The sequence below is a fragment of the Porites lutea genome, chromosome 3 (assembly GCF_958299795.1).
Source record: "Porites lutea chromosome 3, jaPorLute2.1, whole genome shotgun sequence".
NCBI classification, from domain to species: Eukaryota; Metazoa; Cnidaria; class Anthozoa; order Scleractinia; family Poritidae; genus Porites; species Porites lutea.
In genome coordinates this window covers 30,945,776-30,968,809 of record NC_133203.1, presented here as the reverse complement: position 1 = coordinate 30,968,809, position 23,034 = coordinate 30,945,776, and the positions used below count along the sequence as shown (strand labels likewise).

The 23,034-nt window shown below is 38.5% G+C and overlaps 2 protein-coding genes across 2 annotated transcripts; one reads left to right on the top strand and one right to left on the bottom strand.

The window, feature by feature from the left end:
• Positions 1-571: 571 nt before the first annotated feature.
• LOC140929604 (uncharacterized) lies at positions 572-2,864 on the bottom strand. Its single transcript, XM_073379352.1, has 3 exons — positions 2,704-2,864; positions 1,274-1,430; positions 572-940 (listed from the first exon to the last, which is right to left on the bottom strand). Exons 1-3 carry the CDS (start codon positions 2,780-2,782, stop codon positions 583-585), a joined length of 594 nt encoding a protein of 197 aa, XP_073235453.1. The 5' UTR covers positions 2,783-2,864; the 3' UTR covers positions 572-582.
• A 2,959-nt stretch (positions 2,865-5,823) lies between these two features.
• Positions 5,824-22,852, top strand: LOC140930918 (STE20/SPS1-related proline-alanine-rich protein kinase-like). The gene is made up of 17 exons (XM_073380636.1): positions 5,824-5,956; positions 6,033-6,145; positions 7,821-7,929; positions 8,883-9,024; positions 9,699-9,754; positions 10,032-10,141; positions 10,793-10,894; positions 13,007-13,149; positions 13,310-13,358; positions 14,978-15,043; positions 15,745-15,882; positions 16,934-17,006; positions 17,887-17,923; positions 19,014-19,066; positions 19,468-19,536; positions 21,403-21,467; positions 21,982-22,852. The coding sequence occupies exons 1-17, from the start codon at positions 5,890-5,892 to the stop codon at positions 22,057-22,059; spliced, it is 1,470 nt and encodes a 489-aa protein (XP_073236737.1). The 5' UTR covers positions 5,824-5,889; the 3' UTR covers positions 22,060-22,852.
• Positions 22,853-23,034: the final 182 nt, after the last annotated feature.

Genomic DNA, 23,034 nt, shown 5'->3' with positions numbered 1-23,034 from the left:
CAAGTCATCGGGCCCTATGATGATATTTCAACCACGGTAAACTAAACGCAAGTTAAAGTGGTTTAGGCAATCCATGTATCAAGATCAGCAGGACTTGCCAAGACAATTTTACAAGGAACAGCGCAAGGAGGGAGAAGAAGGGGCCGACAAAAGAAGCGTTGGGAGAATAATATCTCTGAGTGGACAGGGTTGAAGTTTTGCAACGCCCTAAGAGAAGTTGAAGACAAAATCAAATGGAGGAAAAGGGAAATGTGGTGCAAAAAAAGTGCAAACTACGGTTAAATCAAGGGCAAAGATGGTAAATACTGCATTTGCCCACAAATTTACAACCCGATATAAACTGGTGTGCAAATGTGGTATTTACCACACCTCAAGGGTTATAGGCTCCTGCCACACCTTTAATTACCTCCCCGTTTACACTTTTTTGCACCCTATTTGCTCCGAGCAAATTTGTGTAAATCTAATTTTTCGTGCAGTGATGAGAGGGCGCGGAACGATGCTAGAAATCGTTATCTACACTGATTTCTGATTGGGTGAGAGTAAGAATAGAAGAAATATTGGGTAGAAGGGAGAAAAAATTCTTTAATCAAGCTTTCGGGTTTTACAATGATGTTCTTCTTCTTTTTTTTCGTACTCTCTCTTTCTCCCTGTGGTTTCCTTGATGCTTTTGTGAAGATTGTGAGAATCTTCCAAAAGAAAAATTGTCAAAGGCGATATCAGCGCACATCTTTCTTTTCGTGTCACTGTGGACGATACGTCCAAATGCAGTCTTGGTGTGGCAGTATCACAGAGTGGTTCCACAGCAGCGTTTGTCAAACTTAATTTCGACTTTTCCTTGCTTAGAAGTTCATATTGAATGTCACTTATATTTTTGAGCTGCTTTTGAAAAACATCGCGGTCGATGATCGTCCTGAGTGATGTTTTTTGTGATGGTGAAGATCTGTGAAAAAGAGATATTGATGGACTTGAGTAACTTGTTGAGATTAAAGAAAAGAAAGAAGTTGACGTTTATCGTAGTACTGAGAGTTGATTATATTTCTCAAGATAAGCCCAGTGACTCATTCAGATTTTCAAATAATTAGATATAATTGGGGGCCTGAAAAAAATCTTTTAAAAAAGGTAAAAGTTGAGAGAGCGAGAAGAATCGAAAGAGGAAAAAAAAAAAAAAAAAGAAAGAGAAGTCTTTTCTTCACTGTTATCACTTCGTTTCATAAATCAAGCTTTTTTTGATATACAATATATTATAAAATGATGAAATTATGTCCTTACTTACTTGACGGGTTTAGGTTTTTCTCTTGATATGGGGTGCGGTTCGGGTGTGGCTCCAATCATTCGGACAAGAAAAGCACAGACAGCTAAAGCCAGTAACAAAGATAAGTAGAAAGCAGAAGATACGAACATATGTGCCAGGGTGAAGTGAGATGAAAAACCTGTTAAAAGAACGACGAGATTGTTAATCTAACATGAAGACAGTTTTGGATTATGGAATGCATACTGTGGATTCCGGATTCCTGAGTTGATCACTGGATTCCAAATCCCTGGATTCCGGATCCAACAAGCAAAAATTTTCCGGATTCTGGTTTATGCACGCGTTAAATTGCTAGTACTAAAGAAATGGACGCTTTACGTGGTATCAAGTGTGGAAAATCTATTTTTTTTCTAATAGTCCTTAGGTATCTCCCAAAGGAGAGCTTTATCGATTGTAATTAGAATATCCAAGAGCCCACCAGGTTTGTTTTCCTTCTTTTATTCAGATCTTTTGATAAAGATGTTATGATTACGGAGCGATTAGTGATACTCACGCTTACGTCACTCATTATTACTGTGCCTACTAAAAGCGTACCGGTTGTTGTAACAAAAGATCTTTTTGTTTCACTCGTTATGACTTGAATAATAAAAACAATGTTTGTAAACAATGATGTATCCTATTGGGTAACACAAGGGGTCAGTCAACCATGTATCGTAACTATAACAAAATTTGTAATATTTTAAGTTTTTTAAATAGCCCAGTTTCGAGTTCGCTATGACCGCTGAATTAAAGAAGTGAAAAAGCATTTTCTACAGGCTTAGCCTCCATCTGAAGTAATAAATTCACCAATTCCAACGAGAAAAAGACCTGTTTATAACTCTGTCTATTGTTTATATTCAAATTTCAAACACTTACTTGCCGGAATTTCTGAATATTTCACTTTATGTCGAGGTTAACCCTGTATGAATGTGTCGTCAATGTTTGTATTCAGCGGTAATTTTTAATTCGAAACTGAACTATTGAGTCCAGTAAAATATTCTGAGAGTATTTTGGAAGAAGTGAAAAAACAAACAAACTAACAAAGAAAAGCATTCAAGTGCGCGCGCCGATTGGCGCGTATTGTTCAGTTACCTAGGAATGACGCGTACTGTCCTATTGCATTGTCCTATTAATTAAATGCGGCAATCAGGGCAGTTGATAGCCAATCAGATTTGAAAATGTTCCTGTATAGTTATGATTAAGAAATTCAGTCTCGCGATTGTCTAAGGTTAGTGGTGCCTTTGCCCGTTGGAATTCGCGGTTGCCCATAGTCAGCGAACACTTATTTGACGTAATACTGAACGTGGCACAAGTAAATGATTTGAATTATGGATCGTTGACCAAGCTCGAGCTTCATTGTAACGTTAAGCTAATCAGTGTATCTAGGGAATCAGAGAAAAGGAGGAAATACATACCAGCAGAAAAAGATACTTGCGAAAGCTTCTGTCGCAAGTTCTTGAGAGCGGCTGACTGCAGGAGAACTTCAAAGCGCATTGTGAACCCTAATACACCACGAACCGGTTAATGGCTGCAACAAGCTCTATTGCGTCATAATTGACTACCTTGTATTCAAGCAAACGCGCCAGCAACCAACCTTGTTCCCAGGGTTCTCTCTCGTGCCTTAAGAAAGCAAGAGAGAGAATACTGGGAACGAGAGTGCGAGCGAGCCGGTCCACCGGTCCACATGCTTCCGACAAGTCTCCGACACGCCTCCTTCGTCTCTACTCGTGCCCGCGCTTTGCCCGCGCGCAATGCAGGTATACTCGCTGATAAACGCTTAATTTCTTGCAGCAGACGGTTACGTGACGCCCAAACGCGTAACCATAACCCGGAGCGAGCAACTCTCACACTAGGCCTATGTCATAGCGTTTTCATGGAGTAGTTATTTTTAGATAAATTAAAGAATCCATTTTTCCCGCGTAGAATGGAAGCTCCGCTTTGTCTTTGAGCGCACTCCAAGTGTGAGATACCAAGAATGAAAAGTAAACGTCATTAAAACGTCAAAAACCATTTTTAGGGTTATGGTTTGGGTTATAGCGATACTCACTATTTAGAGGGTGGGAATGGGGTTAACAATTAACGGATATTTGGCAAAAAAAAAATAGTAGTTAACTGATAATTGGCCAAAAAAATAGTTAACAAATAGATTCCATGTTGCCGTGCGTCTGTTCAGTAATAGATCACAGATGACGTCAAAATGTCGTAAAAACAAAGAAGTGCCACACGAGCCGCAGGCGAGTGTGTCACTGTTGTTTTTACACTATGACAAACATTTTCAAAACCGCGTGCCATGTTGAACAAAACAAAGAAAACAAGTTTCCCGTGATGTCATCCATGTATCTGTACTCTAATAGATCATGGGCAACGACCAATCACAGCGCGCGTAGCATTCACATAATTGTATAATAGTTAACAGATAAATGAAAAGTTAGCAGTTTAGTGATATTATATTAATGCCAATGAACGCAACAAAGTTTTGCAAACAGGAATGCTATTTTCTGATATTTTTCTGTCCCTCTGATGACCCGGTTGCATATTAACTGATACTACTATTTGTGAAAGGCACCAGAGCAGTACCCAACAAACAGAAAGCGTCAGTCTAAGAGCTGGTTGTAGAAAACTCAACATATAATTCATCTTTTAATATCAACAAGATTACTGTGTTCGAAAAGGAAAATACTGTTTTCACGGACTCCAAAGATTGTCAAGTAAAAGATTACTATCCAAATAAAAAAGCTGTGACTCTTAGAATTGGATCTGGCCAAAAAGAATTTCTGAGGGTTCAAAGAAATCAGCAATCTTTCTTTTAATTACATGAAATTTGTACTTACGAGAAATCATTTTTGTAACTGATGTTGGAGTTCTAACTATTGAGACTTTTTTAATAGAAAGGCCGGTTAAAACACGAGCTTTGTCTTTCTAAAATAATTTCGGCCGTTTCATTTCTTAAAACCCTTGGATATCTTTGTGAAGCTTTTGAAATGAGCGAAAATGGTACGTCTGCGAAAAAGGTAACATTGAGGGACGCGAAAGAGGATGTCGACAAAATCTGTATCGAGGTACAAACAACTTCTGACAACGCAGGTGGACAACCTACATGAGGTTTCTCACTTCAACACAAAACGTTTAGTGCTTTGAAATACGCCCAAGACTTTGGACCCACAGTAAAGGAATCGCTAAAAAGAACTACGAGTACGAAGTAAGTTACACTCACGAAAAGTCGAATTGTCCCGTGTCAAATACTTTCATGCCTTTGTCAGCACTCTCAACTATGTCTCGATCTCCCATCGGTGCAAACAGTGATTGAATTTACCAATTGAATTCCAAAAATAATGGTCCAGTTTTTTTTTACTTAAGACTATATTTTAGCACTGATTATGTTTCTCGTCGTCTGTGGTGATGGATTGCAAGTCATCATAAATGGATTGAAACTTAGGCCAACCGTCAGAAGCATACAGTCAACAAGATACCAGGGCATACAACTTCCAGGACATACATACAACAAGATACAGGACATACAGCAACCAGATACATACAAGACTGATTCCGTTCAGATATAATGAAAGTGCCGAAGAAGGTGACTTTGAAGTAGTTTATTGCAGGACATGCATGACCATATCGGGAAAATCAATACGAGATCATGACTGGCGCGTCTGGATCTACGAGCCTGGTGTATACTGATGGTTATACGACTTAAATTTTAAGTTACTAATGAATTGTTAAAACTGTTTGAAAGCAGAGGTCCATGCAAAGCGTAGATATAACTGACTGGTTCCTCCTGCCGGATCTCTAATCAAAGAGATGCTGTAGCTAGACGTCACTTAAAGTGTGAAGTAAAACAAAACTGAAGTTAATTTTAAGGCTGGCACTACGGCAAAGGGCTGATTTATAGGCAAGTATTTCGGCTAACAAAATTACCCTTCCTCAGGGCCAGAACTATACCGAGAGAAAATATCTTTTAACGGCTCCTAAAATTTGAATTTAAAATTCACATAAGTGGTTAATAATTAACAACAATTATTAATACTAGATAGAATAATATACAGGTAAATGACTATACAAAAAGAGGAGTACCTCATAGATAGAGGTAGTGGGAGCCCTACATTCAGTTTTCTTTTAAGAAATTGTGCTAGTGGCAGAGTTCATGTAAATTTATACCTTGATTTTAGCATGGCCTACCCCCAAAAGTGATTGACTTGCTGAAGGAAGAAAAATTCGGGTTATGATGGAATAATATTGGCTGTAGGAACGGTGAAAGTTAATAGCAGTTAACTGATATTTGGCCGAAAAAATTATAGTTAACTGAGAATTGGGTACCCCCATTAGCACCTTCTATTAAGAATTATTGTTTACAAACATTGTTTTTGTTATTCAAATGTAAGAGAAGTATGACACAACACCAACACAACACCACCACTTTTGTTGTAAGATCCAATGCGCATTGATCCATTGAATGTGCTAGCGTCAGCTGTTCGTTTACTTTCAAACTCATTCCCAGGACCTTTTCGTTTAGCCAAAACCTCCTGTCCCACCCAGTGAGTCACCCAGTAACAGTCCCACCCCGTAAGAGTAAAACACTGTCTTCTTGTTGCGAGGCAGAAATGGCGGCTGCCGGCGAAGGAAGATGGCCAAACAAAAAGGAGGAATATGAGCTTCAAGAAGTCATCGGTATAGTTTTGAAGTTTTGATTTTCATTCCCGAGATCAGATAAGGCAATGTTTAAAGCATGATTCTTTTCGCTTAGGGTACGGAGCAACGGCAGTTGTCCAAGCCGCAAACTGCATACCACGTAATGAACGAGTTGCTGTGAAGAGAATCGACTTGGAGAAATGTGGAGCAAGCATCGATGAAATGATGGTAAGCTAGCTCGTGTTTTGAAAACGTGCAAAATGATTTAGAAACGGTGAGTTTTAAAGTGCAAAGAACATGCTTCTGACAACTGCGTAAACTTGGTTTCATTACGAGCCGGCCATTAGTGTTATTAGTACTTGTACATAGTGTATGCTAGCTTTTTAATTTTACGACGTATGAATGGCATTGCAAGGCTGCAAACAATCTTATGCTTGAATTTAGCATAAAGAAATATAAATAGTATGTTATTTTCGTTGTTCTAGTTTTCTGTGTTTTCGTCGAGAAAAGTAAAATTTTCCGCTTAGAGCTTACTAGCTATAGCCACGCATGAAAAGTCATGATTAAGCTTATACTAAATTAACCGCTCCTGCTTAGTATTCGAGTTAACTTATATAAAGGAGCCTTTAAGGCCTCGCCTGTTTGGTAAAAGTATTGAGATAACTAAATGCATAAGCAAATGATAAATATGACATCATTGCAGATAAATATATATTTAATGCCAAGAGGGCCCACAACTCCCCCCCCCCCCCCCCCTCCCCTAACCCCCCAAACCCCCACTGGGTATTTGTCAAAATCTCTGCTCCCATGGTGGGGCATCAAGGTTTAAGGTCACTTCATTCCATGGTCAGATCGTTCCATCTTATAGGCAGATCATTCAGCAGTTTCAGTGTAAAACTCTACATGAAGTGTGCTTTTTTGGCTTCTTGGCTTAAAGAATTAGGTGTTCACATGAGTAACATCCTTGTTTCTGCTTGTGGCTTAAAGGCTTGTGAAAAATTCTGACTATATTGTGGAATGATATGACTATTAATTAGAAAAATCTGGATTGGAATGATTTGATCTTGACTATAGCATGTAAAGAGAGGAAAAGTGTGATATCATGTTACCATGGTTGCAAAATTTCTGGATCTCAACAACCTTTAAAATACTGTGACGGTGATGAATGTGTCCTTTTAAAAAGCAATAGAGTACCGAAGTGTGACGTCATAGAAAATGAAATTTGTGAAATTATGGGATTTGTTAAGATATTCTGAAAGAACAACGTCCAAGACGCCTACTCGCCAAAAATTAGCAATTTGGGGCAGATTGTCTCTGAGATATTAGCCCAGTTATGCTCCGATGACTCCATACAAATCCTTCTAAATCTTACCTGGTTCCTAATCTTATGAACCAAGCCAAATTTAGAAGGATTTGTATGGAATCGTCACAGCTTAACTGGGCTAATATCTTAGAGACAATTGCCGCGAATTGCTAATTTTTGGCGAGTAGGCATCTTGGACGTTTTTCTCTCAGAATATCTTAACAAATCCCATAATTTCACAAATTTCATTTTTATGACATCACCACTTCGGTACTCTGTTAGGCCCTTTTTAAAACTCCAGCATGATTTTCTCAACTCACTTACATTGCAACTGAAGGATCTGAAGTGGGTACCTATTATGCATGGATATGTTAGTTGTAGATCACTTGTAAGCCACTTGCATTCTTTATTAAACACTAGCCCTTTTCAAGTCAACAAAAGCTGATCAGAACTCCCAAGGTTGCTTGGCCTAATTTTAATGGAATCCACGTTTTCTTCTTTGCATTCAATCAAAATATTTATCAATATACAGACTTCTATATTTTTGCACTAAAAACTAACCATTCTTTCTTTGTTTCTTTCTTTCATTTCCTTTCACAGAAAGAGATTCGTACAATGAGCCAGTGTAACCATGAGAATGTAGTGAATTATTACACTTCATTTGTTGTTAAACAGGAGCTTTGGATTGTTATGAGATTGTTGAATGGAGGTATGGAACACAAGTAGATATTCCAGATGCAGCAGAGTGTTTTGAAATGTGGAGGGGGGGGGGGCATCTTCCATTCAGCCATATACATACCCCTACGCAGATTTTTTCAAAATGCTCTTTGCATTGTTCTTTGGCACAAGCAATCTTAACAGTGGCTAGTGTGTCTATAATCAATTTGTGACAACAAGTAGGCAGTTGTCCTGGCAGTCCTGCTTCATTGTGTTTCTTAGGTAGTTTTTTGAGTCATCTGAAGGCAGAAAATTTTGGCTCTGAAGTAGCTGATGTCACAGGTATTGTCAAATACATCCGTAAAAGTGTTTTTTGGCACCAAGCAACCCCCATTTTTATTTAGAGGGCTATGCACCCCCCTGCCCACTGTTCTGCCGCATGTATGCATTACCATTTAAAGAGGCTGTGTCTCAGCTTTCTGGTTTGTTATGTTCATATTGCATTCAGATCAATTTACGTATCTGGGAAACTGCCCACCTACCCCTCCCCTAAGTCAGCATTAACACTTACTTCTCACTTAGGGTAAAATGTTGGATTAGGGGAGAGGTAGGTGGGCAGTTTCCCAGAAACCTGAACTACTGATCCTTGCGTTCCACACGTCCTTGTTTGCTGTGGAATTAGTAAAAAATTACTTGGTCTTGAAAATGACAAAACCACAATGTCTCCTTAGTATGATCTCAAACCATATTCAAATGTTACAAGCAACAAAAATGACCTTTGAACAAATTAATGTTAGGCTAACAAGTTTTCAAAACCACAAATTAAAAATAGATATTGCAATCTGTTTCAGTGCTTGTCAAGTGTGTTTATCATTGCCTACCTTTGGCATTTACTGTCTTGTTTATTAAACCTTCTTTTAACATTTTGAGCAGTTAATTTGATGTTTCACTCAATTTGGTCACAGTTCTCACTGTTTCTGTTTTGCTATTCGTTAAATGATGCAGGGTCGATGCTTGATGTAATAAAGCACCGAAAGAAGAGAAGCAACTGCGAAGATGGTGTCCTAGATGAAGCGGTGATAGCATCAGTGTTGAGAGAGGTTCTAAAGGGTTTGGATTACTTTCACAGCCAGGGTCTCATACACAGGTACATTTTAAAGCAGTGGTTTGCATAGTGACAAGCAAATGTTAGAAAAGAGTATAGATTTTGCCTCGTCACGCCTGCTTCCTGATGTGTGTCAGTGTTCTCACTAAGACTTTCCGTGTAAATACTACAAGTAGGTGGGGAATCAAACAGGTAGGGATTTCTTTTGGTTCTATTTTTCTTCTATTTTCTAATGAAAGTACCTGGGAACCACTTTCATAGAAGTTGGGGGGATTAATTCCCCAGGCCCCGGCTCTTAATAGGGACTTTAGGATCCAATGACGTGGATGGCAACGAGAACGTCAAAAAAAAACAATTGGTTTAACAAGCAAAAAAAAACAACTTTGCTGGTGCATCATGCTTTTTCTGACATTTCTTTATTGTTTTTGCATGACTACAACATGAAAATGCCTATAATTAATTTTTGCATTTATGGAGGCCAAAATTTTATCTCTCTTTCTGAGCCTGGATATGGTCCCTAACCCTTGAAATTCAGCTTCAGTAGGCTTCGCCTACATTTTACAAAGTAAGTGGGTAGCAAAAATCGCTATGACAGTCCTGGTGCCTCATGCCAGAAATTTTTATTTTTCTTGCCCATAGCAAACTACCATGTGTTGTCATGCACCTCTACACCAACCATTTTAGATGCATGTTAACCTTTTGCTTTGTTGTTGCAGGGATGTTAAAGCAGGCAACATTTTATTAGCTACTGATGGAACAGTACAATTAGCTGGTAAGTTCTTGAAGTTTGTTTCAGTCCTTTACAGTACTGCTACAAGAGAGATCCTACTTCCGCAATTCATTGTTTTGTAATTATTGCTACAAATTTAATGTTCTCTTTCTTTAAACAATTTTTAATAACCCTACTAAACAATTCTACAGTAAGTGTATCTGAATCAATGCAGCAAGCTTACTTATTACTATTTATGTAACCCTATTGTTTTCATAGCAGTTTGTCTGCATCAACATATTATTAATTATGTTATTTTTATTCATAACAATTACTTTAGACTTTGGTGTAAGTTCTGTGATCAGTGACTATGGTGACAGATCAAGACCTAAAGTGCGAAAGACATTTGTTGGCACACCATGCTGGATGGCACCAGAAGTCATGGAGCAGGTACAAACTCTACATTAACGTTCTTCTAAGAGTCAAGCTCTAACATGCCACAAAATACAATCATCTGTATTTCCTGTTTCACATTTAAACAATAAAAGATTACATATTGTACACAAATGTAAGTGTATACTAATATAACAACCATGTACAATCTAATATGCAGCTAGCAAAATACAAATTTTAAGATTGGAAAGCTTGGACAGTTACTTTATCTTGCTTCCTATTGGCCGCTTATAGTTTATTCTCATGATTGTTTCTGTGAAATTTTTGTTTTTCTGTTTTCTTTTTTTTGGTCTGTAAACTTATTAGTTTAATTGCCAAGTCCAGGGATGACTTACTCGTAATAATTGTCAATAACTTTGAGGAGTGATCTATTGTGAGAGATGGAGGCTGTGCTCTAGGAGTGCCTGGTGGCCCTAGCTGGCCCCTAACCTTTTCTCCTGGTTGACTGGAAAATCATAATTATCAATAAATATCCTTAGAAATCTTATGCTGTCACCCTGGATTTTACAACTCAGAGCACTAGGCTCCTTTCAATATTCCTGAGGGTACAGTTTTGGGGGTATAATAAATTATCTGTAGTTTATACTTATACAATCAATAAAAAATTAAGGTTTGTCTTTTAATGATTTAGTTGTTTACATGTAATAGGTCCATGGCTATAATCACAAGGCTGACATCTGGAGTTTTGGTATCACAGCCATTGAATTAGCAACTGGCATAGCACCATATGCAAAATATCCAGCTATGAAGGTGAGTTGTAATTATTTTAGTGGTAAAAGTTCACTTAGAGAAAAAAGAGTACATGTACATGTACAAGATTAAATGTACAAGGAAACAATGAGAGAGAGCTAAATTTTAGAGTATTTGCCCCCACCCCTTAAGAAAGGGTGCAGCAGGACATATTTGTAGTATATGTAGGTTTCTAATAGTGATTTGGAATAACTGTATAGACTGTTTACAGTCCCTATTTTTCCTTCAAGTTAATGTCAAGAAGAGTCCATCTTACTTAATGCCAACCAGAAGTCAATTCCTTCCTCAGTTTATGTTGGCTCAAAGTGATCCAAAATAGCTTAAAAATAGGTGAAATCAAATGGTATCATGAAAGCATTTATAGAAATGGTGTCATGCCAATAACTTGTCAGTGTCAGCTTTCGATGCAATAACAACCTAACCTGAGATCAGGCATTATTTATATATATTTTTTTGCTTCTTTGCTTCTTTGGCTCGAGAGGGAAAAAAAATAACGCCTGATACATTTATTTAACAAGCCGTCAACCGCCCCCCAATTTACATAATCTAACGTCTGCTTGACCTGTCATGCTATTTTGGCGCGAATAATGTCTCTTTTGAAATCAATTTTAGGAAAAAAAATTTTTAAGTATGTCCATGTTCAGATGGTGCTTCCTAAAGAAAAATTTTAAATGTGTTGTTTTTGTGATGAAATACTGCTAGCCGGAGCTGCCGTACCTTTATTAAACAGCTACAAATAATAAAGAATTTACTGGTTAAAGCTTGTTGACTTTGTTCTGTACCGAAAGCAGAAAAAAAAAATTAGGCTGAGGCACCATATTTCATGAACTGAAAGGTGTTGTGAAAGCGAAGATCGTTCAGAATAATTCACAGGTTTCTGAAGGAGGAATTACAGTCAAACCAGGTCAAGATTCCATTCATGAATTGATTATTTAAAAAGTGAACCCGTTTGTTGCTTCTGTAACTTGTAGCCGGTATCAAATTGCTTTCAAATGATCGGTGAATTTTTAGTATATGATTTGATGGAAAATATTTCAATGGATGAAATTTCTATTTAGGTATTCTTCAAATTCAAGAAAACTGAGCCGGCAGAAATTTCATAACGAACTCATGTGTGTATTCACTGCTCATTACTCAAGCAGCAGACTGAAATCAACAACAACTAACGGATGGCAGCATTTTGGCCAATCGGAACGGCGCAAATCATTCGTGTTGTTTCCTTTCCAATCAGAAAAAAGTCCAGATTCTGGCTTTTTTACGTGTGATCTGACAGACAAATGTATCATGCCCCTTTCCTGTGAGAGACATAAAGGGTTAATAGGGAGAGGGCATGATCTCAGGCTACTAACAACCAATCAGATGCCTGCATCACTGGAGCAACACACTCGTTGAATGCAAGGAGCATAATACTGTAAAGATAATACTGTAGAGTTCCAAAAGTAACGACCCCTCGAAAGTAGCGATAAAATGTCACAGGTGTTAGCAAATCCCAAAAGTAGCTACCCCCCCCCCCCCCCCGAAAATAACGACCCTCCAAAAGTAGCGACCTCAAAACTAATTTCATTTTTTGCCAAAAATAATGGATAGATATCCTGAACAAATGCCACACTGGCCCAAGGTTTATTATTAATGATTATTTTACATTTCTATTCATAACTCTTAAAGTACAGGATATATACATTACCGGTAACTTTTTTCAAAAAGTACTCCTTTCACATTTTTTGCAATTTTACTTTTTGAAGTGCCCATGTGGAGTACACGTTTTAGCCAGTCTGAAAGTAACAACCCCCCGATAGTAGTGAGCCTCCGAAAGTAACGATAGCAGAAGGGTTCTAAATTAGAAAGTAACAAGGGTTGTTACTTTTGGAACTTTATGGTATTGCAACAGTGCCTCCGTTTTTTTTATACCTCCCCCTGCCCCCACTACCACCACCGGTGTAAACCCTAACACCCATCCATGAAACCTACATGACTGATGACTGGCCATCATGGTAAAGACTTGATCTCCTCAATCGTAAGGAAAAAATAATATGGTACTGTAAACAGTCTAATAACTGAACAATAAATATAGCTGGCATGATAAAAACTCCTTAAATTTTCTTGATCTATTAGGTGTTAATGTTGACACTTCAGAATGAACCCCCATCCCTTGATACAGTGGCACAGAATGAAGGCAACAAAGAAGGCTACAAGAAGTACTCAAAAGTGTTCAGAAAGATGATCATTTCTTGTCTACAAAAAGACCCAGCACAGAGGTATAATTTTTGTTGTTTATTTTATTATTTACTTTTTTATTTCTTTTATTTTTCAACTCTGAATGGTCTATTATTCTCGTTCTCTGGAATGGTAGATGTACATTACTTTGTGGATAACTGTGATAACTTGATTTGTTTTGTTTTGGTGAAAAATTTTCAGACCAGATGCAAGTGAGTTATTGAAGTTGCCCTTCTTCAAAAAAGCTAGGGTGAGTTTACAGCGTTGTGAAACATAATGATAACCTGTGAAGCAGGCCCAAAGGAAGTTTAAGGTGCTTGTAATAGTACAATAAAAGAGGAAACAACTGCTCAATAGACCTACTAAAATTAATCGTTTCCTGTCCCATATTGAAGTGAATGTTACATTACCGTTAATTATTATTTTAAATAATCTAGTAGTCCAGGGCCCTGTTTCTCTATTATTTATTTATTTATATGTTATAATTCACAAGGGTTTCCCATCACTGTGAATGTGCAAAAAAAAAAACCAACAAATAAATAATAATAATAATAATAATAATAATAATAAATAGATGGTAAAATAAAATGATGTATAAAATCAATAAGAGAGATTAAAATAATTAGTGAGAGCAGATTTACGTAAATGCCTAAAATAATAATCTCTATTAACAGTTGGTAACTTTACGGGTCCAAGATCCAAATTCTGATTAATTGAAGTACAAAAGACTGGTTCCTACAGTAGCTAAGAAACCAGTCCATTTTGTTTTTTTTACTGATTAGTTTTATCATTACATTGTATCAGTAAACCTACATGTATTGAAACTTTGATCTTTTACACATGTATGTAAACGACTTGTAACAGCTTTTAGGGCCTATTATTTATCAGGAGTTTCGAGAATTGTACCCCAGTCCTTGGACACATGTACATCATACTTTAACCCATTTTGGAGGTGCATGAGAAAATGGAGGGCTGCTCTGAATGCAAGGGAGGAGAAGGCCTGCAAGAAGTCAGACTTCTTACTTTTCTCCTTGCATGACTTATGCCCCTATCCTCCCCCATGTTAATTTTTTATGTGCCTGTCACACAGGCACATCCATGCATAATGACGGAGCGTTTAGCGCGTTAGACTTGCAATCTGGCCAATCTGCTCTGACCCGGTGCTGGATTTGTTCTTTGTTGTCCTAGGCGCAGTTGTTCGTAGGTCAATTAGTGCTTAACTAGCTTGTGAAAACATCCGTTTCTCCTCGCTCTTCGCCACTTGAAGAGAAACTGTTGTTTTCGCAGGCTAAATGCTTAACCAGGGGTTAGATTTAACCTGGGTTTCTTTTTTTGTTGTTCTATTTTGTTCTAAAGCATTTTCTCGGATAATTTTCTCTGTTATTTTTTGAGCTTCCAATCATCAGCTTGTAGACAAAAAGAATTAAACTGATCAGAAATGTCTTTTAAGCTTTCATATCTGAATTCAAATCTCGCACTAACCCTGGGTTATCGTAACCCAGCTTTGAACAACTCGACCTTGAGTTCAAATCCTTGGCCACACTTGTTAATAGCCAAATGGTTGCCTCTTCCGGTTATTTGGGAATTTTAATCCTGTCATGTTTTATTTACATTATTTGTTTCTAATAAGTAATTTTGAGTGGTTAGGGACGGACCATTAGAAACGTTAAGGGGGGGGGGGGGAGATTTATTGAACTTTTTCAATAAACAAACTCTTGCATGTGTAACTTTTTTTTTAATGATAATGGTTATAGTACAGGGCTGTAATTATAATAAAAGTAATGCTTACTGTAATGATGATGAAAGTAACAACGTTATTATAATGACGATGAAACAATCATTGATGCAATTTTTGTGTTACTTTGTTAGGAGAAAGACTTTTTAGTGGAAGCGTTAGTTCCCCTAATGCCTTCATTGGGCGAAAGATCTCAAAAGGTGAGATGTTTTCTTTGATGTTTCTTGTACAATCAGTTAACGTCATAAGAGTTTATAGAAAGGAATTCCAAGGCACTTTCCATTCAACCCAAAATTGCAGAAAATTTCGGTTGGTACATCAAATGGAACGGACCATTTCGGTTTTGTCCTATCGGAGTATTCGTGACCAGCTTTGAAGGTGGTCCACTTTGACCGGTCTGGTCATTTCGGACCAAACTATCCGTTTCCATTTGACAAATTGTTGTCCCAGTAATGCTCTTTTGTATCTTGGTTACAAGAACAAAAACCAAACGCGCGGTGGCCTGGGTCGGGTCTGTGCAACCTGAATGTACCGTTTCATTGGGCACGTGAAATTTCCGAAATTTCACACCGTTGAATGGAAAGCGCCTCCAAACTCCACAGTAAGACCAACAGGCTGAGTCATTGGGTTACATCCCTTTAACCCTTTTCTCCCAACAAAACCAATACATTATACAGGTAAGTAGTCTTGAGAATTGACAAAATGATCGTCAGGATGAAAAGGCTTTGATCTTTCCAAGTTCTCAACTAACTCTTCAGGAAACTGTATGGAGATCAGTAGAGAGAATTTGTATGTGGATATTTTGGCTAAACAGTGCCAAATGATGACCAGGGTATGACGTTCTGTTGATATATATATATATATATATTTTTTTTTTTGATTGACGTTCTTCATTGGTTAGGTTAAACGAGTACCAGGCTCCAGTGGGAGACTACACCGGGCTGCAGATGGCAGCTGGGAGTGGTCTGATGACGAGGGTCATAAAGACGGTGATAGTGATGACGGCAATGACGATAATAAGGATCAGAAAAAATCCAAGGTAAAAATATATCATCTAGATATGTAAATTGTACATTTGTATAGAGAAGGTCAGTAACCAGGGGCGTAGATAGCTTTTCAACTATTTGTAGGCCTGGTTGACTTTCATTTCCACATATCCTGAAAATTGCACGCATGATTAGTACGCACTGACCTCACCAACAAGCAGAGGTAGAGGTAGAGTTATCAAACCAAAAATTTGTAGGCCGGGCCTACAGGTCTTTGGGCTGGCTATGCCTCTGGTAACTCTCCAGGCTTGCATGGTCTGTGATTGAAGAATGAAACATTACAACATAACTATTATTCAACAGAAACAATAACCCTAGCCCTAGAATAAATTAAAGAAGCTACTGCTTCTACAGGCCAATGAAAATAAAGGTCTCAAGTGGAAGAGCAACTGTACCACTCTTTGTCAACGGTAGCTAGTTACGTGTTAGTCACATTGTTGTGGCTGTTTCGTTCTGACAGCGTACTGCTGTTCTCACACACTTCTTTTCCTGCTCTTTCGTAAGCTCAGCTGACAACGAAAAAGGATGTCTTCATTGATGGTGCCGACTTGGTTTTTCCCAAAGTGAATAGGCGGAATGTTTATAAAGCCCGTCAGACTCCTTTGTTATATGTTTTAGTGGACTTCAAGGTGCACAACGTTCAATAGCATTTCTATCATTGTCATCTTATAGACCAATTAAAACGTCTCATTAATTTATTCTGTGTTGAGAAAATCTCCTTCTCGTAGTTGTTCTCGTCTTAGAATCCAAAGGTCTCTGATCTCGCTAGAACTTGACGGCTATCTTGCTTTCCCGCCAAATGGTTCACGCGCGCGCACTGCTTAGTGTTGAGAAATTCTCATAGTCGTTCCCGTCTTAGTTTCTAAAGTTCTCTATCGAATGGTGCACCACGAACTTAACTCATAGATGATGGGCTTCAATTCTAAGCATTCTCTGTTCCCTGTGACAGACTTAAAAATTCTGAATCAACTGTTTTATTAAAATTATTAGTGTGGCAGTTTTGTTACGGAAATTGTGCATTTACTCTTGTTATGTTGTTTAAAGGAAAACCGCTCCAAGGCAGAAGGCAAGAATGTTGAAGTTCAGCACCAACCAACACCGACAACACCCAAACCTCGTAAGTATAAACGCACTTGCGTTGTGAATCCCCTTCTTAATTTTCCTTTCAGGGATCATTGATGTCAGGCATTCTCCACTTGTTCGTGGGCTAAGCTTCGCTTTTACTCGGTTTTTGGTCCCACTTTCCGCTCGGTAAATAGCATCTATCATTTATTCAAAATTTTTCTTCTTTTTTTATTTGCTTCAACCACCAATTAATCCTGCTAGAGTAGACGAAATATAAGATTTTTTTTCTATTATTCAACGATTGATCTCACCCAAACAAAATATTGCACAATTGACGTCTTGCAAAGACAGAAGAGAGGTAAATCGGCTGTTGGCAGTGCATGGGTGGAGAATACGAAAATATGAAGAAATTTTATAAGTAAGGATCAGACATTTCTCTAGTATCTTGAATGTCAGCTGCCATAATAGCGTCCGGTGGACCTAGGTGAAGAGAGCAAATTTTGCAGGAAAAATATCTCATAGACCAGGCCTCGGTTGTTTTTAAAAACGTTAGATAGCACTATCCACCGGATAGATCACTGTCGTACGTTATAAGTATCAAGGAAACCAATTGCGCTATCCAATGGATAGAGATTTATCCATTGGACATAGGGTTATACACCTTACCTTATTCACCAACTGGACTGACTTGCCATTTAATGTGTTGTGTGTCCTTTTTGTCTCATGTCAGCGACCCCCTTTACCGATGAATCACTTCAAATCATAGAGGGGAACTTTTTTAGATTCTGGTACTGATTCTGGTTGCTTTTCCGGACTGAGTAGTTTCGTCCTCCAAAATCAGGATGCAATTATCAACATAACTATTTGCTGAGTGTTGTGTTCTTGAGCCATGTTCCTTGACTCTCCATTTTCCATTTTCTTCACTTCCGCAGCTCCGCAAATTAACCTGGATCTTACTCTAAGACTAAGGTAAGTATTTCGATCGTTATTTGTTACAAATCGCGCGGCTGTGGATTGTTAGCTGATTAAAGGACTGTGTTTCACGGCAGCATTGTCCATTTTGTTTTGTTCCGCTACGAAATAACTTGCTACGAAAGGCTTGTTTGCAGAGGGAAGTGCTCTAAGGTTATCCAGCTAGTTTACAGGCACTCCACTCAAATACTAGAAACGAATAACTCAAATACAACATAACAGTATTAAATACCCCTAATGGCAGGTGCGAACCAGTTTGCTATTTACTAGCGTGTCCGAGTCGTCAGAGCGGGACTAGAACCCGGGACTGCCGGATTGCGATTCCCGCCGACGGGCTGCTCACTTGGCCACGCTGCCTCATGTGAGTGTGAGTGTAATTGGAGAAATTACTTCTAAATGACAAAATAATCGTTTCGTTTCATACATACATTTGTAATAATATGTCGCTACTAGCGCTAGAATTAAAAGTTGCAAATACATGTAACACAGAACTGAAACTGAAAGGTATCACAGTTTTCAGAAAACTTCGATTGCCACCCGTTTTATTTTCCTCAGTTTTGTCTATTGGTATTTACCAAGTGAGAAGGATGTAGCTCATTCTCTCTTGTATTTACCTAGCCGTGTTAATTAAATGTTTGGTGACTGTGTTTTGTTTTGTTTGTTAGTGTGGTGTATTTTTTGTTTGTTTGTTTGTTTGTTTTTGTTTGTGTTGTTTTTCTGCTTCTGTTGTTGATTGTTTTTCGTCACACAATTTGGTGGCCACTTCCTAGCGGCGCGATTTGGCTAAAATCAGCCGGTACGAACCTCTCTCCTTCAAGGCACCCAGCGGAATTACTTGCTCTGTACTTGTATTTCTTGTCGTTCAGTTAATGTTCATCAGAGTATAACATAACTGCGCTTCCGATCAAAATATAAACCTTTTTTTAAGGTATGTCAACATTGCGCCATCTCCGCCTTAAAAGGGAATCATGTCACTGAAAAGCCGAGAACCTGTTTGACCTTCAAACCATGTAGGTTCAGGATTTTTGGTTTTGTTTTGTTTTTTCTTCGCAGTATTTCACCAACTGTTATCTTTTTTATTACACAGGAATGCCAAGAAAGAATTGAATGATATCAGATTTGATTTTACCCCCGGAAAAGGTAAGCAGAATGTTTCCATCTATCAAGAGTGATTGCCTCAAGTATTTAGAGCAGTGTCTTATAAGAATTAATTCTTGCTCTCAATCCTCCGTTTCGAAGAAAAAAAGGGTTAGGCCTTTGTGATTTAACTTCAACATGTATGGTAACCCTGCTTGGCGGAACATCAAATGTGACTGTCGGGACATTTGCAAACAAATTGGAACTGATTGCGGAGGAACAATGCAATGCTTGGAATTCCTTTTTACTTTGTTCGACAGCATTTAATATGGTCCATAAGTTGTGGGTTGCCTGTGATTCGTTGCAGCTCAAATAGCTTACCCAGCACTGCGTTAACTTATTATTGTTACTACAGAGGGGTGCATTTGTGTTTTTTTGACTGGCCAATCATTTCCATTCACTAGATACACCCGAGGGTGTCGCACAAGAGCTGGTATCCGCAGGTTTAATAAGTGGACAAGATTTAGTAGTCGGTAAGGAATGCTTCTTAAAAACGTATTTACCCAAGCTACATCTAGAAGTTATAAAAACTCGTTAATACATGTAACGGAAAGGAAAAACGATATATATGTATAAAAAAAGAGCGATAAACAACAACAACGACGATAGCAATAATGTGAAGTTACTATTCCTCAATCATCTATTATACCAACAACTATTAATAATAATTATGATATACAGAATCTAAATTCATCTATGTACTAATAGAACATGCTTATTTAAAATATGTTTAAATTAATAATGGTAATAGGACTGGGTGAAGTCCAATACGGTCCGCGTAGCGGGAGTTCGATTTGTTTAATCACGAGTATGATTACAGACCGAATTGGACAACACGAAGTTCTGTTACTCTGGACTATAGCAAAATTTGTGATTTTTTTAGGCTTTTTTAAATAAAAGAACAAGAAATTCAGAGAGTTTCTTGCTCCGCGGTGAAAAAAAAAAGCCATTTAAGAGCGCGCGCGATATCCGGCGTGTACTGTCCAATTACTCAGGCATGACGCGTACTGTCCTATTATACTGTCCTGTTAGTGCTGAAATCAGGACAGTTGATAGCCAATCAGATTTGAGAATTTTGTTGTAGTTATGATTAAAGTAAGAATATCCTTGGCGCTTCTAACATACGTGGGTAAAGAATTCCAAAGTTTTGCTGCCAGAAATGAGAATGATTTGTGGCACCACTCGTGATTAAAACTGTGTAGCATTAAAAGTTTACCCGACCCTCCTAAATGATATTCTACAAAATTCTTACGTAGATAAAATAGAGGCAGTCGCACGTAAAGTGAAAAGTTGAACCATGCTTTACCTTTATGTTTGCATCGTCTCTATTTCATTTACGTGCGTACCCACGGCTTTAGCAACGACAACGGCAACGAGAAGGTCAAAAAACAATGGGTTTGATAAGCGAAGCATCAAATTTCGCACGTGCAGCACGCTTTTTGGTACCTTTCTTTGCCGTCCCTGCATGATCACGAAATCTAATGCACGATACGAGAATCGCGTAGCACACCCCGACGAGATTCTTATCGCGTAGGGAACGAGTCGCGACTTGTAACTTTTGAGCAGTACTGAATTGCTCCTCTTGGATAAACTTAGACAGGGAAGCACTTGAGTCGCGTGCCGCAAAACCATTCCACTGACAGTAAAACTGGGTGGTTGAACGAAAGATCTTTGTACTTCGGTTGAACTATCAAACTTACAAATAGCCCATTCCAGGCTCCAAGATAGCGTATAGAGAAAAGTTGCGAAAAAACCCGCGGGGGAGCTGGGGAGAGGCAGGGAAGTGGACTGAAAGCACTATTTTCAATACCTCATTCCAGTATACCAGTTCTTGGTACCCTATGATTGGTATTTTTTGGCAGTTGACGTCAACCTCGTCAACTGCTTAGCTTCGCGCACGTAGGGACAAAGAAAACGCAAAGCGAGCGTGTGAAACCCTCCTACACAGCAGATTTTGGCATTTTAACATTTTTCATTTTCAAGTTGGCGGGGTAGTGGGCAGACTGTGGTATTTGTAAAGATACTTAGAGGCTCTTCTCCTCTCTCTTCCCGCGGTTTATCGTTCGCTTGCTTTTTTCGCTCGTCTACACTGACCGAGGGCAGCTATAGTTTTGCATCGAATGAAAAAGCCGAGGCTGTTCGCTAAATCACTTGCTTTTACTTCCTTGCGCCAATGACATCTAATACTTTCTTTATTTCGAAATGGTGTTTGTTTGGGTTTACTGGTAATCATTTTAATATGAACGAAAGTAATCTGTAAGTGAAGTTTTTCTCCTACTGCAATTTGGTTTCAGGGATTTTCGTCCGTTACATTATTTATTTTTGTTTATCCTTTTCAGTTGCCGCTAATCTTAAAAAAGTAATTGATGATCCGCCAAGCAGTAAGTCCATGATGTTTCCATTGGTAAGTATTGCAGTTCACCCTTGCTGTTCATTCCCTTCATGGGTTTACAGACCGACAAATTTCCCTTTCTGCGTCCCGACCCCCCCCCCCCCCCCCCCCTTCTCTGTAAGAGACCCAGTGGCATGGAATCTCTATCCTCACCGGGTTCTCGGAACATACGTCACCTGGTTGGTATAGATGTTGAGGTAAGGTGGGGGGGGGGGGGGGGGCTGGATCCGCCACTGAAGGGGGTAGCAGTCCTTACATCTTCATCGCTATCAAACCTTTGAAAACCTTATACACTTTGCTCAAGCGAGAAGAACTAAAAGATTTGCACTTTTTTATTACTTGTACTCTCCGCGGGTTTCTCTTGTCTGCGTGCGCGAGAGGTCATACGTGACTCACGTATGTGGTTAATGGAGAGCTTGTGCGCAAATTTCGTCCTGAAATAGTCCTCCGAGTTTTCGTTAAGTAGCTCGTAGCTGCCAGGAATTTTCTGCATGTCACTTAAATATTTGATAACTTTCTGTTTCAGAAATCAAGCAGCAATTCAAATGAAGTTGTGGACGACAAAACTTTAATTGGATTCGCTCAAATTACCATAAACTCTTAGCACTTTATAGCCACGAAAATCATCAGTCTCTATCTTTAATTCGTTTGTATATGCCCCCTAGCCTCCAAATGGTAATCTCTTTTCGCAAGGGCAGACAGTGGATAGCCTGCATCGGAAACACTCTAAACTACCTGTATAGGGAAACCAAAACCAATGCATGGGCCAGCTGACATGCAGGCTAATTATAGTGGAATGCTGTGGCTCTCCTTGCATTTACAGATATTCAGACGCCAATCATTTCAGGTGCTTAAAGAAGACGTGTCACAAAGTTCAACCAAATTCAGACAGTGAGAATTGGCACCTTATTGGCTGAAACATTAAACAATCCCTTAGTGCAGTAAAAGAAGGTTTAAATAACAAATACAAATGAAAAACAGATCATTGGCCCATTTAGATCTTCAAGAATGTAAGATAGGCGGCGGGGTGGGGGGTGGGGGTGATTTTTCTTGGCTCTGCAGGTCTAGAAATAAGGTAGGGTCCAGATTTCTCTGTTTGTCCGGCCATGAAGTTGAAAAATCATAAAAACAAACAAACAAAACAAATGAGCTGCCTAAATTTCACATTACAGTGTTGCAATAGGCATGGTTTTGCTTGTAAAACAGAAGGGGAATGATTGTACATTAAAGATTTGTATTCCATAGCATTTAACAATATTCAATGCATACGTGTACATCATATCAAAATAATTGCGTCGAGGCTATAAATTTTAAAAACTAAATCAAGAAGCTGCATTAAAGCTATTAGTTGTTAAAATTGAGAGAATATTTTTAATAAAACAACAGTTTCAAACTTCTTTTATTGATCACCCTGTTTTCATAGAGTAATTAAAGCAAGTCGTTCTTTCACCAAACTCTTAGGCCATTTTCACACAAGTTAGTTAAAAAACGCGTTTGCTTATTCTCCAGTTTGGAAAGATCCGCTTCTGTTGATCTTTTTATATATGGTTCAATAGACGGTTGTTTGTAAGTGTTTGCA

What these genes read in the sequence shown, in the direction of transcription:
- LOC140929604 (XM_073379352.1), bottom strand. Translation starts at nt 2,782, where the DNA reads ATGCGCTTTGAAGTTCTCCTGCAGTCAGCCGCTCTCAAGAACTTGCGA. An exon ending in GCAAGTATCTTTTTCTGCTG is followed by an intron (nt 1,431 to 2,703) that starts GTATGTATTTCC and finishes TTCTTTTAACAG; the next exon opens with GTTTTTCATCTCACTTCACC. An exon ending in GAAAAACCTAAACCCGTCAA is followed by an intron (nt 941 to 1,273) that starts GTAAGTAAGGAC and finishes TCTTTTTCACAG; the next exon opens with ATCTTCACCATCACAAAAAA.
- LOC140930918 (XM_073380636.1), top strand. Translation starts at nt 5,890, where the DNA reads ATGGCGGCTGCCGGCGAAGGAAGATGGCCAAACAAAAAGGAGGAATAT. An exon ending in CAAAAAGACCCAGCACAGAG is followed by an intron (nt 13,150 to 13,309) that starts GTATAATTTTTG and finishes AAAAATTTTCAG; the next exon opens with ACCAGATGCAAGTGAGTTAT. An exon ending in TGGGCGAAAGATCTCAAAAG is followed by an intron (nt 15,044 to 15,744) that starts GTGAGATGTTTT and finishes TTCATTGGTTAG; the next exon opens with GTTAAACGAGTACCAGGCTC.